The sequence below is a fragment of the Erpetoichthys calabaricus genome, chromosome 9 (assembly GCF_900747795.2).
Source record: "Erpetoichthys calabaricus chromosome 9, fErpCal1.3, whole genome shotgun sequence".
Lineage (NCBI taxonomy): Eukaryota > Metazoa > Chordata > Cladistia > Polypteriformes > Polypteridae > Erpetoichthys > Erpetoichthys calabaricus.
In genome coordinates, this window is record NC_041402.2 from 160,362,815 (window position 1) to 160,380,218 (window position 17,404).

The window sequence follows — 17,404 nt, forward strand, 5'->3', positions numbered from 1 at the left end:
ATCTATCTATCTATCTATCTATCTATCTATCTATCTATCTATCTATCTATCTATCTATCTATCTATCTATCTATCTATCTATCTATCATTAATGAAATAGAACGTCAGATATGTACATGATGTGACTTACTAAGGATAATAAGTAGATTTTCAATTTGAATCTTCTGCATATCTTTCCAAGCAATAACCCTTTTTAGTTCAGTCACATTTTTAAACCTTATTTACTTATACATGAGGTTGAACTAGATATGACATAATCAGCTTTGCTCTATTAATTTTGATTATCATGTCACAAAATATTCTTGGTAAAGCCCTTCAAAGATTTGTATGCCTTTAATCGTAGGCTTTTCCAAGGTGGGTCTTATTCTTAACAATCATAGGGCAATTACTTAACATATAACACACGGGGTCTTTCAGATATAAGTGAGAGAAATGCTTAGTTGCATTGCTCTGGCATTGAGTTTGTTTGCATGCAGCGTCTGACACTCTTACTGTTGCTCTTGCTCTTGTTTCTAAGACAAGATCTATTTTATTAGCTTTCCTTTTGTTCTGGTCCTCTGGTTTTCAGAATTGCTTTTTCCTGCTTTAATTTATTTATTACTGGGAATTAAATGTCCAAATTAGGCAGTGTTTTCTTCAGTGTCAGGAGTTATATTTTTATTCTGATTATTTTTTTAAGCTTTATTAAAGACTCAATTACTGACACAGTCAAGTCCTTCCTGCATTTTATTCTCCCCCTTAATTCCTCTTTGGTAATTTACTAATTAAGTAAAATTGATCATTTAATTCATTAACCAATTAAGACCGGTCTTGATTAGCCAATTAAGATTTCAGGGTTTGACCGCCATGAGTCTCTATCAGCTTTGAACATCTGGACACTGAACTATTTCATCATTCTTCTTCACAACTGTACGGTCTCTGTCATGGACATCATGAGTGAACAGTCTTTTTTTTTAAGCCCAGCCATAAATTCTCAATTGGACTAAGATCTGACTCTGCCCTGGCAGGATGTTAATATTGCTGTTTTAAAGCCATTCCTACTGTAAGTAGCAATGACTTTATGGTTGGGGTTGTTGTCTTGCTAGAAAACAAATTTTCTACCAAGGCGCACATTTCTTACAGACTGCATCAGGTTTTCTATCAGGATTTCCCTGTATATGGCTACATTCATATTACCCTCTACAATCACAAGCTTTCAGGGCCTGCTGCAGAGAAGCCTCCTCACAGCTTGATTCTGCAGTGCATGGCTTATGCTAAAACACGGCATTCAGTCTGATGGTCAAAAAGCTCAATTTTGGTTTCATCAGACCAAAGAACTTCTTACAACTGACTTCAGAGTCTCCCAAATTCTAGCTAAGGTGTTGTGGGTATTTTTAACAGTGTCTTTCTCTTTGTCACTTTCCCATAAAGCCACCACTGGACGTTGCCGCTGGACAACAATTGTCTACACAGTGTTTCCAATCTGAACCAAGGGAGCTGGTCACTCCTTCAGAGGTATCAGAGGTGACTGCCCTCATTACTTCTCTTCTTCCAAGACCACTCTGTTTTTGTGGACAACTTACTTTCCAGATTTATAGGGGTAACATCCATCCATCCATCTATCCTCTTCCGCTTATCCAAGATTGGGGCGCGGGAGTAGCAGCTTGAGCAGAGATGCCCAGACTTCCCTCTCCCCGGCCACTTCTTCTAGCTCTTCTGGGAGAATCCCAAGGCGTTCCCAGGCCAGACGGGAGACATAGTCCCTCCAGCGTCTCCTGGGTATTCCCTGGGGCCTCCTCCCAGTTAGACGTGCCCGGAACACCTCACCAGGGAGGCATCCAGGAGGCATCCTGATCAGATGCCCGAGCCATAGTGGTAACATACTCTTCCAACTTATTAATGATTGATTTCATTGGACTCTAAGGGATAGTCAGTGACTTGGATATTTTCTTGTCTTGATCCCCTGAATTTTGATTTCAATCCCCCTTTTAAGGATTTGCTTGGAGTGTTCTTTTGTCTTCATTGTGTAGGTTATGCCACCGTACTGACTCACCACAAGTTGGATTTTATATATCAGGTGAATTTATGCTACAATAATTTGAAACCACAGACTGGTGATCCCCATGATCCCCAATGAAATAATTCTGTGACTTCTAAACCAATTGGCTGCAGCAGTGATGATTTAGATTCATCATATTAAAGAGGGTGAAAACTTATGCCATCAATTATTATGTGTTTTCTTTTGGTAATTAATTTAAACCACTTTGCAAAGAACTGTTTCAACATTGACATTAAATAGTCTTTTTCTGATAATCAGTTTAATAAAAAACACAAATTAAATCCCCTGTGATCCAATGTTTTAACACAACAAAATGTGAACATGGTCAAGGGGGTGAATAGTTTTTATAGGCACTGCAGCCTGTAATTGGCTGATGTCTTGCCCAACATTTATTCCTGCATTGCATCTTCTGCTGTTGGAACTGAGAATAAGCTTGTTAAAAAAATGGATTTATGTATGACTTTATAATACATGACAATCCACTGAAATGTTTCATTCACCCATCCAGTTTTATAAGCTAATCCCAACAGCATTGACCGTAACAATCTCAAATAGACCAACAGGCCACTGTCAGAATTAAGTCTTATTAATATCAATAATAAAAATGTTAGTTGCACTGTGCATATCGACACTATGTTGGATTTTGTAATACATTTTTAAATACATTTGCTTTATTAAAAAAGAAACTATAACGACTAACACTTTGGTCCAGGTGGAGAATTGGATTCAGCATTCTGGCTTTAAATCTCATGCCGGGTTGTTGCTCATGTGCAGTCTGTGTGTTGTCCACATAGTTTGTATCCCACATCTCCAAAGACGTGTGTGAGGTTAACTGGTGATCCCAAATTTGCCCTGAGTGAGTGTGAGCAGGTGTGTGTGCATGGCAGTGGGCCCTGAAATTAACTTGTATCTCAACATGGGCTCCAGCCCCTGGGATTTAGAACTGGATCGTGTGAGAGTGTGAATAGTTATGTTACACTGTTTTATTTTGACCCAGAGTAAAACTGAGATCTCTAAAGCCAGCTGAATGTTTTCAATACCTCTTCCTCTAACATTTTGCTTGCATGTTTTAAAGCTGTGTTATTCCTCTCAGTAGAAAATAAATGAAAATTGGATTGCTTACAGTAAACATCAACCGTTCGACTGATGTTAGTGCTTCCCAGCGGGTTGGTGACTTCACATGACACAGCTTCAGTGAAGAACGAGTGGTCCACTGTTGCTTCAAATGTGTCCCCGGATACTTCTTTGATCACCTGACCTCCTTTGGCCCACCTGTTACGAGATAAAAGAAGAGAAATAAAAAATGCATAAGCCTAAAACCTCCCCAGCCCTGCATTCCAAGCAAGGCATACATTGAATCGGAGGGCTGGAAGTGATTGCTGAGAAACAGTTGTTATCACCAGGGAGGGAGCTGAGGAATAGAGAATAGATATCAATGTGCCACAGAATCACTGCAGACAGTGCAGGTGACAAACAAGGAATATGAAAAAAGGCACTGAAAAATCCAAGACGGAATGAAAAGCCCAGAAAATAAATAATGAAATATAAAAATAGGAGTGAGGGAAAGACAAGAGCTGATACAATGCAATATCCCTTTTGCCATGATAGCTTGTTACCTGTCAGGGAGTGTGGGATAATAGAAGACTTTCTGTTATGTATCAAGAATCAAAAATAATTTGAAATAGGTTTGATTTCTATATAGCGGCCCATATTACAAAGCTCCATCCTATGACAAATGTAATGCCAAATTAAACTATTTTCCTCGTATTTTATTAAATGGATACACACTGCACTATTATTATTCCACTGTGTTGCCACTGACAGTGACTGACAGCCATTTGCTTTAGCAATAATTTAATAATTTACCAGTTTGGATTATGCATGAAAATGTTTTTATATAAGAACATAATTATATTTTTTAAGATGGTAAGACTTTTGACCAATGAGAAGCTCCTTTGTAGATATAATTATTAATTAAGTAGACTATGGTTACTTTTCTGACTGCTCATAAGATCACACCATATGACATTTGAATTTTTTGAAATGCAGCTGACTTTCCCGTCCTTCTTGCACCCGTAACAACAGCAGTAGATGGTTAAAAAAAATCCTTTAATTTATGGGGACTCCTTCACGATACATTAAAATGTGTAATGAGCCGAAATAGAAGATGTTGTGCCTTGGAGCACTTCAGTGAATAATGCTGAACCAGTTGCCAAAAATTTTTAAAGTCAGTGCCATGCTACCACATGCCGCTTCACATGCCAACATGATCTGTCTTGGGTTATGTGGTAAAGAAAGTGTCATTCATCAGACAGTTGTGACCTTGCATAGAGTCATTAAGCTGACATCCGAAAGCAAAGAGTATAGTGGGTTATTTTGGGTGGTAGGAACTTTACATTATGAATTAGTTTGTGTTTTATTTTGATTCAATTGCTCTAAGCAGTATAATGTTTTATCCATCCATCCATCCATCCATCTATTTTCCAACCTGCTGAATCCGAACACAGGTTCACGGGGGTCTGCTGGAGCCAATCCCAGCCAACATAGGGCACAAGGCAGGAACCAATCCCGGGCAGGGTGCCAACCCACCGCAGGACACACACAAACACACCCAGCACACACTAGGGCCAATTTAGAATCACCAATCCACCTAACCTGCATGTCTTTGGACTGTGGGAGGAAACCGGAGCGCCCGGAGGAAACCCACGCAGACACGGGGAGAACATGCAAACTCCACGCAGGGAGGACCCAGGAATCAAACCCAGGTCCCCAGGTCTCCCAACTGCGAGGCAGCAGCGCTACCCACTGCGCCACCGTGATAATATTTTATGTACTTGTTTATATATATATATATATATATATATATATATATATATAATATATATATATATATATATATATATATATATATATATATATATATATATATATATAATTCAAACTTCACTCACTCATCAAGAAAAACACTATTTCCTGTTTAGTTAAAAAGCTGAAATTTGGCAGAATGGTACATCTAGGCCAGTAGTTATCCACTAAGAAAGGACTTTTCAATAAATCAATATTTAGGAGTAAACCCCCCCAACAATAGAAAAACTTAATTCTCGAAAATCTCAAAAATGTCTTGACATATTTATAGAAATTTGGTGACATTGTAGTAAAAAACAAATTTAGCCAACACTTTTTTTTTTAAATTATGTGTTGAGTGATATTTGCTTTTAATAACGCTCTAGTGAGTGGGACATTGTAACACACCACATGTCCCGTTTCCATGCAGGACTGTCAACAACCGCATGGAGAAAAGGGGTAAGCTGATTGATGCAAATGAAGACTGTCTGCAGGAGTGAAGTGAAAGGAGCAAAGTTTGGTGAAACATAAAGAAGAAATATTTAAGCAAATAGTTGCCTGGCACTGGGGATGTAAGCGTAGTCAGTTTTACCCAACTAATTCAATAAGAAAGGTATTTCATATATACCCTCTCCCCCCCCCCCCCCCCCCCTACCCTTCATCATGCAACTTTATGCAAATGCCAAAGTGGGGACTACAATTCCCATCAGTCAGTGCGCTGATCCAGATGATTCCATATGCTTGTACAAAATCTTATTAAGAACATTGATAAAAGCGGCATGTCCCCAAAGGTAGCAACTGCTGCTTTTTTTTTACTCATCCACTTTGGGGTTACAATGCTATTGTCTCACTGGATTACAGTGTTTATCTTAGAGCATAATTTCTAAAACCTCTGCAGCCTTAGGACCTAGTTTTACGTTTTTATGTTCATGGACGACCCTTGGACAGCTTTTTGAACGGTGGAGGGTTTTCCCTCTTTGTTAATCAAGCGTGATTTGAAGAGCAGGGGATTCCACACTATCCTACCCTAATAAGCGCAATTAGAAAAGGGGAAAGTTATCGCTCAGCATTGACCCTTAAGGGGACTGGGGGCATGTCACATGTAACAAGGGTTCCTCCTGTGGCTTGGTCTTAAATTCATGTTTTATCTCTGCTTTTGTTAATTTTTGTTGATCATGTGTATCATCAAAGCATTGTTTGTTATGTTTCATGTGTTTTTGTGGGTGGCACCTCAAGAGGCGGAGCCACCTGCCAATTACAGCCAGGGACTGCCCTCTGTCCTAAATATCTTATAGGATCTTTCTCAGTACCTAGTGGTTCACTGGGAATGTGCTTTAGGGAGTTATCAGGGAGTTGTAGTTTTTTTGTAAATTTTTTATGTCTCTTGAATATTCTGTTTTTTTCAGCCTTCCCCTCTGTTTTTAATGTTACTTTTGAATTCCGGGTTGGGACTCTTGTCACCATGGATTGCTTTCTTGTTAGAGGCAATTCTATTTTGTCATTGAACTTCATGGAGGTTAATTGTGATTGGAATACTTTTTTGTGAAGAACAGATCTTTAATGTTATAAAGATTTGGTACTTGCCTTTATTACTATTACGGTGATATGCCTTTCTAATGGGACTATGTGCATTGTAACTCTTTACTGCTTGGGACTTTCAGATCACAACAATTAACGTACACTTTTTTTTTATCAGTGCATAGCTTTGGGTTTTTGAAAAAGCCAAATCACTGTTATCTGCCTGCATATCATCATTATGTTCACAATCTGAGTCAATGATCAATGTTAAACATTTTTTAAAAAGCAAATGAGGAAAAAAAAAACCAAACGAACGATTTAATAACCAACGTAGTCAAACCACAATTGAACAGAATGAAGTGTGATTTATTCTATTAGCTGCTAGAGATACCATTTTTCAGAAAGTGATAAGAACAGAACAGGAAGATTCTTTCAAGTGAGTACAAGTAAATTAGTATCTTTTGTTTTTCTTTTTTTGTTGATAGACAATAATTCAAATCCAATGTATACAGAGACATCACTAATTTTAGGCATCAATGACAAAATGCTTAGTAGCTCTTTTTTTACAATAAATCATTTTCAAATCACCTTTGTAATATCCATCCATCCATCCATTTCCCAACCCGCTGAATCTGAACACAGGGTCACGGGGGTCTGCTGGAGCCAATCCCAGCCAAAACAGGGCACAAGGCAGGAACCAATCCCGGGCAGGGTGCCAACCCACCGCGGGACACACACAAACACACCCACTAGGGACAATTTAGAATCGCCAATGCACCTAACCTGCATGTCTTTGGACTGTGGGAGGAATCCGGAGCACCCAGAGGAAACCCACACAGACACGAGGATAACATGCAAACTCCACGCAGGGAGGAACCGAGAAGCGAACCCAGGTCTCCTAACTGCAAGGCAGCAGTACTACCACTGCACCACCGTGCCGCCCCCTTTGTAATATTGTTGAATAAAACTTTAATATGGAGTTCTGCTGCACCATCTTGCACACCAGCACCACCAAGGATGGTATGTTGCATGTTCAACAGCAAGCAGCTCAAATGAACTAATAATAGTAGCCCATGTTGAAAAAATATAAACATTGCATACAGAAATGTACTTAGCTACATACTGTAACTAAGCAAAGCGGGTAAACACAGCTAGTTTAAAATGAGGATCAAACTCAATCTCTGTTTCATTTAATGCCTTTAATAGTGAAAACAGTCAAACAGCATGCTATACTAGTACACGGCGCTTATATAGGAAGTATCACAGCTCAAAAAATGAAACAGCACTGGGATATCTTTATCCTTGTTTTTTTTTTCTTATAGTTAGGGGTCCTCTAGCGGTAATTCAGGCTTTTTTGCTTTTAAAGTTGAAGTTCTCATTGATCTTCTTGAGATTAGTCTCATAGGAGACATAGTTAATGCATAGATTTGGAATTATTCTGGGGTTATGGGTGTTAATGGAGAATGAGAGTAAGCACTAAGAGTTACAGTAATATCATTAACTTCAAACCATGACCACATTATCCATGAAAACTTTTTGGACTGTTGCATCCGAGGGAATAATATGAAAAAGGCCTTCTAAATTGAGCTGACTTTTAAAGCGTGTCCCAAGGGCTATTCTAAGTAGGGTGATTAGATGGCCCCTGTTTTTACGGGAGCCGTCCCATATATCATACCTAAGGCAGATAGTCTAACTTATTCTTAAGTAAATTCTTATTTGTCCTGTATTTTGGACATGACTAATATCTTGGTGCAGCAGCTTATGCAGACATTCTTAAACACAGTGCCTACATTTAATCACTGGATATAGTTGGTATTTATTCAAGTGGAAGTTATTTCTTCACAATCATGGTAAATAGTAGTTTTACACATGAAATTGTGTTCTAAGGTAAAAATATTTGGATAAATTTTATAAAATACCCAGCCTGATCTTATGCTTTATAATGGAGGTAAATGACACTTAGTTTCCTTTATGAGAAAATCATATTAAAACTTACTGAAATTGTTTTTGTTTTTCAAGCAAAGTGTTATTAAGTATTGATCTGCATCTTGGAATTGCACACATATTTCAAAATAGAATATTCAAGTCATTTAAAAAAAAAAGAAAAATATTTTAAAAGGAGATTGGCTGTGCATTTCACTTCACTGCTTGTCTTATTCTGTGGCACCCTTAAATCAGGGACATGGCTTCCCTTCCAAGAGTCGTCACTAAGCACTGGTACTGACTTATTGAATGTTGATGTTGAATGTTTTTCTGTAGACAACTACACTACAATCACTGAAAAAAGTCCCACTTACCTTCACTCATAGTCTTTCACTTTATGAAAGGTTATTACTGCCACTCAAAAAAAAATGTATCACTTTATTACACAAACATATTGCATACTGCTGCTACTATCATCATGTACACACGTGCATCAGCAGTCTAGCAAGAGAGAGGGTGAGCACTCACATAGTGAGCAATCAAGTGAGAAGAACTGATAGGTATGCATTTAGTTTAGTAAGTTTAGCACAGATGCTTTAGCCTAGGCAGGGTGGTTGGGCAGAGCTGTCAGTCCTGCCTCATAGTGCTATGGTCTGCATGGAGTTGGCACAGTCTTCCCATGTACAGTGGTGTGAAAAACTATTTGCCCCCTTCCTGATTTCTTATTCTTTTGCATGTTTGTCACACAAAATGTTTCTGATCATCAAACACATTTAACCATTAGTCAAATATAACACAAGTAAACACAAAATGCAGTTTGTAAATGGTGGTTTTTATTATTTAGGGAGAAAAAATAATCCAAATCTACATGACCCTGTGTGAAAAAGTAATTGCCCCCTGAACCTAATAACTGGTTGGGCCACCCTTAGCAGCAATAACTGCAATCAAGCGTTTGCGATAACTTGCAATGAGTCTTTTACAGCGCTCTGGAGGAATTTTGGCCCACTCATCTTTGCAAAATTGTTGTAATTCAGCTTTATTTGAGGGTTTTCTAGCATGAACCGCCTTTTTAAGGTCATGCCATAGCATCTCAATTGGATTCAGGTCAGGACTTTGACTAGGCCACTCCAAAGTCTTCATTTTGTTTTTCTTCAGCCATTCAGAGGTGGATTTGCTGGTGTGTTTTGGGTCATTGTCCTGTTGCAGCACCCAAGATCGCTTCAGCTTGAGTTGACGAACAGATGGCCGGACATTCTCCTTCAGGATTTTTTGGTAGACAGTAGAATTCATGGTTCCATCTATCACAGCAAGCCTTCCAGGTCCTGAAGCAGCAAAACAACCCCAGACCATCACACTACCACCACCATATTTTACTGTTGGTATGATGTTCTTTTTCTGAAATGCTGTGTTCCTTTTACGCCAGATGTAACGGGACATTTGCCTTCCAAAAAGTTCAACTTTTGACTCATCAGTCCACAAGGTATTTTCCCAAAAGTCTTGGCAATCATTGAGATGTTTCTTAGCAAAATTGAGACGAGCCCTAATGTTCTTTTTGCTTAACAGTGGTTTGCGTCTTGGAAATCTGCCATGCAGGCCGTTTTTGCCCAGTCTCTTTCTTATGGTGGAGTCGTGAACACTGACCTTAATTGAGGCAAGTGAGGCCTGCAGTTCTTTAGACGTTGTCCTGGGGTCTTTTGTGACCTCTCGGATGAGTCGTCTCTGCGCTCTTGGGATAATTTTGGTCGGCCGGCCACTCCTGGGAAGGTTCACCACTGTTCCATGTTTTTGCCATTTGTGGATAATGGCTCTCACTGTGGTTCTCTGGAGTCCCAAAGCTTTAGAAATGGCTTTATAACCTTTACCAGACTGATAGATCTCAATTACTTCTGTTCTCATTTGTTCCTGAATTTCTTTGGATCTTGGCATGATGTCTAGCTTTTGGTCTACTTCTCTGTGTCAGGCAGCTCCTATTTAAATGATTTCTTGATTGAAACAGGTGTGGCAGTAATCAGGCCTGGGGGTGGCTACGGAAATTGAACTCAGGTGTGATACACCACAGTTAGGTTATTTTTTAACAAGGGGGCAATTACTTTTTAACACAGGGCCATGTAGGTTTGGATTTTTTTTCTCCCTAAATAATAAAAACCATCATTTAAAAACTGCATTTTATGTTTACTTGTGTTATATTTGACTAATGGTTAAATGTGTTTGATGATCAGAAACATTTTGTGTGACAAACATGCAAAAGAATAAGAAATCAGGAAGGGGGCAAATAGTTTTTCACACCACTGTATTTATGGCTTGAGTGATATGGGTGAGTGTCAAAGAGTTTACTCATTCAAAAATGTTGTCCTCGGTTCTTTTAGACCCATACCCTCAGGAAGAACGACTCAGTGTGTGGTATAAAACTTGATAATTGGTTTGTGATTCTTCAGTGTGTTTCACTCATGTTTTGACTCTATAATATAGGCTGCCTTTATCATTTGCAGTGATACTACCATTATGTAGGGCTGGTCACTAGATATCCAAGTGACACTGTCAAAGACAAGAGGTCATCATCAACACCAGGGGTCCCCAACTCCGGTTCTGTAAGGCCCCAGTGGCTGCAGGTTTTCATTCTAACCCTTTCCTTAATTTGTGACCTGTTTTTGCTGTTAATTAACTTCTTTAGAATTAATTGTAATTGACTTGTTTTTTTTAAGATTTGTTCCCCTGATTCTTCATCATTCCTCTGAATTGCTTCATTTCTTTCGTTAAACAGCACCCAAACAGCAATGAAATGTGAATTGAGTGAGCCAACAGAAGACCAACTAAGTCAGGGCCTCAGACTCCAACCAATTTCACTCTAACCAGTTGCTTAGTTAGGTTCTGATTCTTGTTGGTAATTAAAACCTGATCTTTAATTGCATGGCTTGTTGCTGCTCTCATTGTGCAATAGCAGACATTTCCGAAATTGTTGATTTTCTTAACAATCCTGAAACTTTAACCTTTCTTTATTTTGCAGATATTGTATGATTGACACAGTTTGCTGTTTATGTTTTGTATCTCATAATTGTTTGGCTGCTAATTAAGGAAAAAGAAACAATTAAGGGGTCTGTGTCTTCAAGAGAAAGTCAAATAAAATGAATTCAAAAGAAGTTACCATATATACTCACGTATAAGTCGGTCTTGAAACCTGAAAAATCGATCATAAAATCAGACCTTATACGGCCGTTCAAAAATACACTTTTTTTTTTTTTTGCTTCCTCCAATCTCCAACCAGTTTCTCAGACGCATCGAATTTTGCTGCAGCAGTGCAGTTACCAATTTCTTTCGCCACTTCAATGACTTTTAATTCAAAACCTACATATTTTCTTCTGATCGAACGCTCCATCGTAGATAAGGAATGATCTTACGATAAAGGTGTATAAGGGAATGAGATACAAAAACCACAAAACAGTGCAAACGTTGCTTCGGAATAGTATTACCATGTGGTCACGTAGGCACAATACATAGAAAAGAAAGGCAGAAATTATACAGAAAAATCAAGCCCCCACTTATACGTGGGAGAACTTAAACGGTAATTAGGAGCAAAAACAAGTCACTAATTAAGAAAACAGTTAAAATGAAAACCTCCAGCCACTGGGGTCCTCCAGTACTGGAGTTGGGGTCCCCTGGTCAACACTGTGAATGGTTGGAGATAGTTACGCCTGAGGCATCAATATAAGTCTGGGACAATGAGGAACAATGAAAAGCAACCTTGGTCCACCTTGGCCTTGGCTAGACGAGCGACTTATTATGTCATACATGTCTCCCTACTCCCCATTAGCACCAGCAGTATTGTCAAGTGAAAAGAATAAAGTGAAATTCTTACATGTCCGACTAACATGCAACATGTTTTCTTATGCTTTTTCACATCATGTCTAGATTAGGTGACTGGTGACTTTAAAATGGCCCCAAATGAATTAGCATGGGTGTGAGTTTGTTTTTTGCCTTGTACCAAATGTGGCCAGGAAAGCCTCTGCCTACCTATGCTCTTCAACCAATCATTGACTGACAAAGTGATATTTTATACAGTTGTCTAATTAATTTATTACTTGATGGTTTAATTGTGAATTTCCCCTTGGGATTAATAAAGTATCTATCTATCTATCTATCTGTCTATCTATCTATCTATCTATCTATCTATCTATCTATCTATCTATCTATCTATCTATCTATCTATCTATCTATCTATCTATCTATAATTAATTAATTAATTAAAAGCTTGACCGGTTGTCTTTATTACTGGATGTCTCATTCAACAATATGAAGGGAGCACTCAGAAATCCACTCTACATACCCTCTGTACTAAAATAATTTAAATGAAGCGACACTTTGAAATCGGTAAAGCCTGGACATTGGGCTCCAATGGTACAGTGACTAGCACAGCGTGGGATGAGGGTATGACTCTGAGGTTTAAAAAAATGCAACTGTACTTGTTTGGGTTTTCATTGTTACTTCATTTTTTCTGACATATCAAACACATGAATGTTTTGCTAATTTGAAACGTGTTTCCGATGCTAACTGGTCCCTGGCTTGGGGCTCGTAATTCCATAACAGGCTACCATAATAGGTTAAGGGGCTAGATAGTAGCTTAGAATGAATATTCACAATCATTTCTAGGCTGATTTGGAAGAAAAGAACACAAAAGCCCCCCCTTTTAATGCAAAGCTGATGAATTAATTGGAAAATAAGCGAGGAAGCCCCTAACGCATACTGTGAATATACTGTTGCTTGCCTGGACAAGTTCATTAAATTTCTCATCTCTTTGGATTCCTTTCATTTCTTTTTTCTCGCTCCCTCTGCCAAATGATAAGAACCAAGCACCTGCTAAGTGATTGACTTTAGAAATCTGGGAAACGCAAATCATTTTTTTATTACTGATATGCTTGCAGTTGGGGACGTGTTTGAGAGCTACCACCCTTACCCATGTAACCAACCCCGTTCATGCCACCCCCCCCCCCCCCCCCCCCCCCCCCCCCGTTGAGTTCCACAATGATTTCCATTTTTGTTTTGTTTCTTTTTTTTTTTCTTCTTTTCAGCTCCTTTTCAACCTCCGCATTTTCCATTTTTTTTGTATTCCAATCCCATGCTTTGCAATTACATTCGATCTGCCTCCCTAATCAAATCTCGCACGCCACATGGTTGCAGCCCGGCCCCTCGCTTTGGAGCAAAATAAACTTCCCTCCCATGGTATTTGTGTTGGCACCTGCTTTTGATTTTGAAAAATATGTTCTGTAATTTTATAGGTGAGGGTGAACACCCCAGCAATTAGAGTTATTACTTTTATTTATTTATTTATTTTTTGCAATCAAGGCAAAAATGGTAATTCATTAAAATCAACAATGCATTAAACCCACAAAGCAAAATTAATTATACCAAATGTTACCCAGAACAGCTGTGGTAGCTTGTTGGGTAAACTGCAGATGTGCCATGCTGAGCTCTTTTTTAAGGCAGCTGACATTAGAAAAAGGGTGGCACAGTAGCTAATAGTGCTGCATCCGCGCTCTGTGAGCTGGGGGTCATTTCTTCATCTGGGGAGATAACTTTAGTAAGCTAGAATAGTTTGGTTTCAAGGATTAACCTTACTGATTTATTTGTTGGTTTTATTTATTAAATATCCCATGGATGTAAAAATTCTTCCTTGTACTTTCACACACTAAAAACAATAAACATTAAGTAGAATAAAAGTTGAAGGTTATTTCCAAGCTGAAAAACAAATCAAGGCATAGAAATAACTTTTAACCTTTTTATCTTTGCAGATGCAGGCTAATGCAGCCCCACACTAACCCCACGTTGAATAGAATATGCAGTTAGAACTCATAATACAAGTAAGACGACACACATTACATAACATTCTCAAGCCTGCGTAATCCAGAATAGTGGGTGGTGGAGCCTACCTGGGCAGTATCGGACACTAGGCAGGAACCAGCAATGAATGGGATGCCAGTCAATCACAGATATACATTACAGAACAGCATGAATATCATCATAAATTAATTAATAAAATGTGAGTTATTAAGCATTTCTTTAGTACTGAATTAAATGGTATTATCTGGTATAAACCCTGCAGTGCAGGCTCCCCTGTGACAGCTGAAAGCTCAGTCATTGCAGGTCATTTAATCAGAGAGACAAAAGCAGGCAATGCAGATCATCCTGAGAAAAACAGACAGCAAAACTGAGGCAAAGCAAAACTTTTAAAAGCTGACATACTGCACAGAAGAACCAGTCTGCCTTCAGACATCCATCCATCCATTCATCCGTTTCATGAAGTCACTTATGCCATTACTGGATTAGACAGAGACAGAGCCCATCCAACCTGCATCTAACAAAAGAATGCTAAGTCTTCACATACAGTACACTTCTACATTCTGAGGCCCCCAGTGCAGTAACTGAGCCACCATTTGGCCTAAACTGAACATCTTTGAGATGGGGGAAAAATCAGAGTATTAAGAAAAAACCCATATGGACAAGTTAGGAGCAATCATCAATACAATGTATTGCCTTACCCACCACATGACAAACCACATCAAGATCCCAGATTAGGACCTAAGTGCAGCCATGTGATGGGTGGCACCTCAGCACCACATTAGTTCAGATGGAATGATACCAGTGTGAGGTTTTTTATGCTCCTGGAATGTCAATTCTGCCTGGTGTTTCCCTGGAGGGCCTACTTGCAGGGCTGGATGCAGATACACATCATAACCAGGAAAGAGCAATTGCAAGTTAAGGGCCTCTCCCAAGGGTCCAACGGAGTAGAATCACTTCTGGAGTTTACGGGATTTGAACCGGCAACCTACCGATTGCCAGTGCAGATTCCTAGCCTCAGAACCACCACTCTGTCTGGAGCACGGAAAGACAGACAGTGACTAGCCTGATACTGAAATCGGAGCCTGTAGAGCTGTGAGACAGCAGAAGCTAAGCAGTGGGCCACCATTACACTCCTGTATTATAAATACCCTAACACTGTCTGACCTGCTTATTCCAGTTTAATTCCCTAAATTGTGGGTGTGGAAGTGGGTTGAGTAGGCTCAGTGAGGAGATGGTACCTTGCCCAAGGTAATTTCCTGCTTTGCCCTTAAAGCTGCTGGGATCGGCTCTGATCTCCTGTAACCCTAAACTGGGTAAAATGATCTGAGAATGTTAGTTTAGGGGCGGCACGGTGGCGCAGTGGGTAGAGCTGCTGCCTCGCAGTTGGGAGATCTGGGGACCTGGGTTCGATTCCCAGGTCCTCCATGCGTGGAGTTTGCATGTTCTCCCCGTGTCTGCGTGGGTTTCCTCCGAGCACTCCGGTTTCCTCCCACATTCCAAAGACATGCAGGTTAGGTGGATTGGCGATTCTAAATTGGCCCTAGTGTGTGGTTGGTGTGTGGGTGTGTTTGTGTGTGTCCTGCGGTGGGTTGGCACCCTGCCTTGTGCCCTGTGTTGGCTGGGATTGGCTCCGGCGTGACCCTGTGTTCGGATTCAGCGGGTTGGAAAATGGATGGATGGATGGATGTTAGTTTAGTCATGAACATAAATAGCAATCCACATATAAACACGAGGCAATGGAAGGTGAAGGATTATAACAATGAGTAATTTACAATGTGCAGATAAATATGATTTGCCCTTTGCTATAGTTACCATGAATCATACAGCTGAATCAGAACATCAAGAAGAATAACAAAAACATGTCCAGGGTAAACTTTAATAAGACGTTATGTAGAAAGGTGAAGACCACACTGGCAACGAATGAATGGCTAGAAAATAAATGACAAAAATAGAGCAAACATATTCTTTATTGAAGAAAACAAATATAAAACTAAAGCAATTCTTGAAATATTGTACAGACTCAAATGCAATGTGATGTGAAAAATGTAACACACTATTGTGTTAACCCAGTAAAAATGTATTTAGGTTGTAAACACTTTAATATTTTCTGACCATTTTATAAATTTGTTCTAATTAGTGTTTAATTCGATAATATTATAATTACCGTATATACTTGCGTATAAGTTGGGTCTTGAAACCTGAAAAATCGATCATAAAATCAGACCACGACTTATACGCCCGCTCAAAAATACGACACTTAATTTTTTTTTTACATCTTCTTGCTTCCTCCAATCTCGCACCAGTTTCTCAGACACCTTGAACTTTGTTGCAGCAGCATAGTTACCAATTTCTTTCGCTACATCAACGACGTTTAATTTAAAACCAGCTTCATATTTTCTTCTGATGGAACGCTCTGTTGTAGATAAGGGATGCTCTTACGATAACGGTGTATGAGGGTGTGAGATACAAAAAAACACAAATCAGTGCAAACATCGCTTTGGAATAGTTTGTGGTCACGTAGGCACAATGCAAAGGAAACAAAGGCCATGTGCTCCGTGGTTACTTTCTCAGGTGGGCATTAGCATGTCATAATCTCTTGGAACAATAGCGTGAGTTTTCTGCATTCAACTTATACAACCAACATTAAAAAATACTGGAAATTATACAGTAAAATCAAGCCCTGACTTATCTGTGGGAGAACTTAAACGTGAGTATATACAGTAATTATATTTACTTGCGAGAGACTCTATAAAAATGAAATCTTTGAATTGAGGTGCAGGGGCCAGCACTGCCATGTCGTAGAATCAGCATCTTGGGTTTGAATCGCACACTTGGTCTTTGTGTGCTTACATATTTTCTTAGGCCACATCCACTACTACTATATTTTCATTTAAAAATACAGTTTTTAAATGGAAACAATCTATGTCCACACTAGTGTTTTCCATCATTTATGAAGATGTCTCCTTCCACTAAAAAGCACATGACGTAGCCATTTGCCTATGCTGGGCAAGCGCACATCAGCAGACAAATGCTTGAAGGGGAGGGTAATGCCACCAGCCATGTAATTTACTACAAAAGTGTAGCGACTGGTAAACTATTTGGCTTTTGTACTTGAATGCAACATTTAAACTTTATGAAATGCAATTTAGAAACACAGGGTTAGGGTTAGGGTTACATTAGGGGAGCAACACAACAAGCACAATGGAAAGCAGCTCCTCTATGTCAGCTATGTTGGAATATAGTTTTCTT

At 39.2% G+C, this 17,404-nt stretch overlaps 1 protein-coding gene across 4 annotated transcripts in view; it reads right to left on the reverse strand.

Annotated features, from left to right (window-relative positions):
* The window catches only part of kirrel3b (kirre like nephrin family adhesion molecule 3b), a 971,552-nt gene that overhangs the window by 102,247 nt on the left and 851,901 nt on the right, over window positions 1–17,404 (reverse strand). For all 4 annotated transcript variants that reach the window (XM_028810345.2, XM_051932391.1, XM_051932392.1 and 1 more), the window contains exon 7: window positions 3,162–3,310. In XM_028810345.2, coding sequence (XP_028666178.1) covers window positions 3,162–3,310 — 149 coding nt within the window. The remainder of the gene's footprint in view (window positions 1–3,161; window positions 3,311–17,404) is intronic.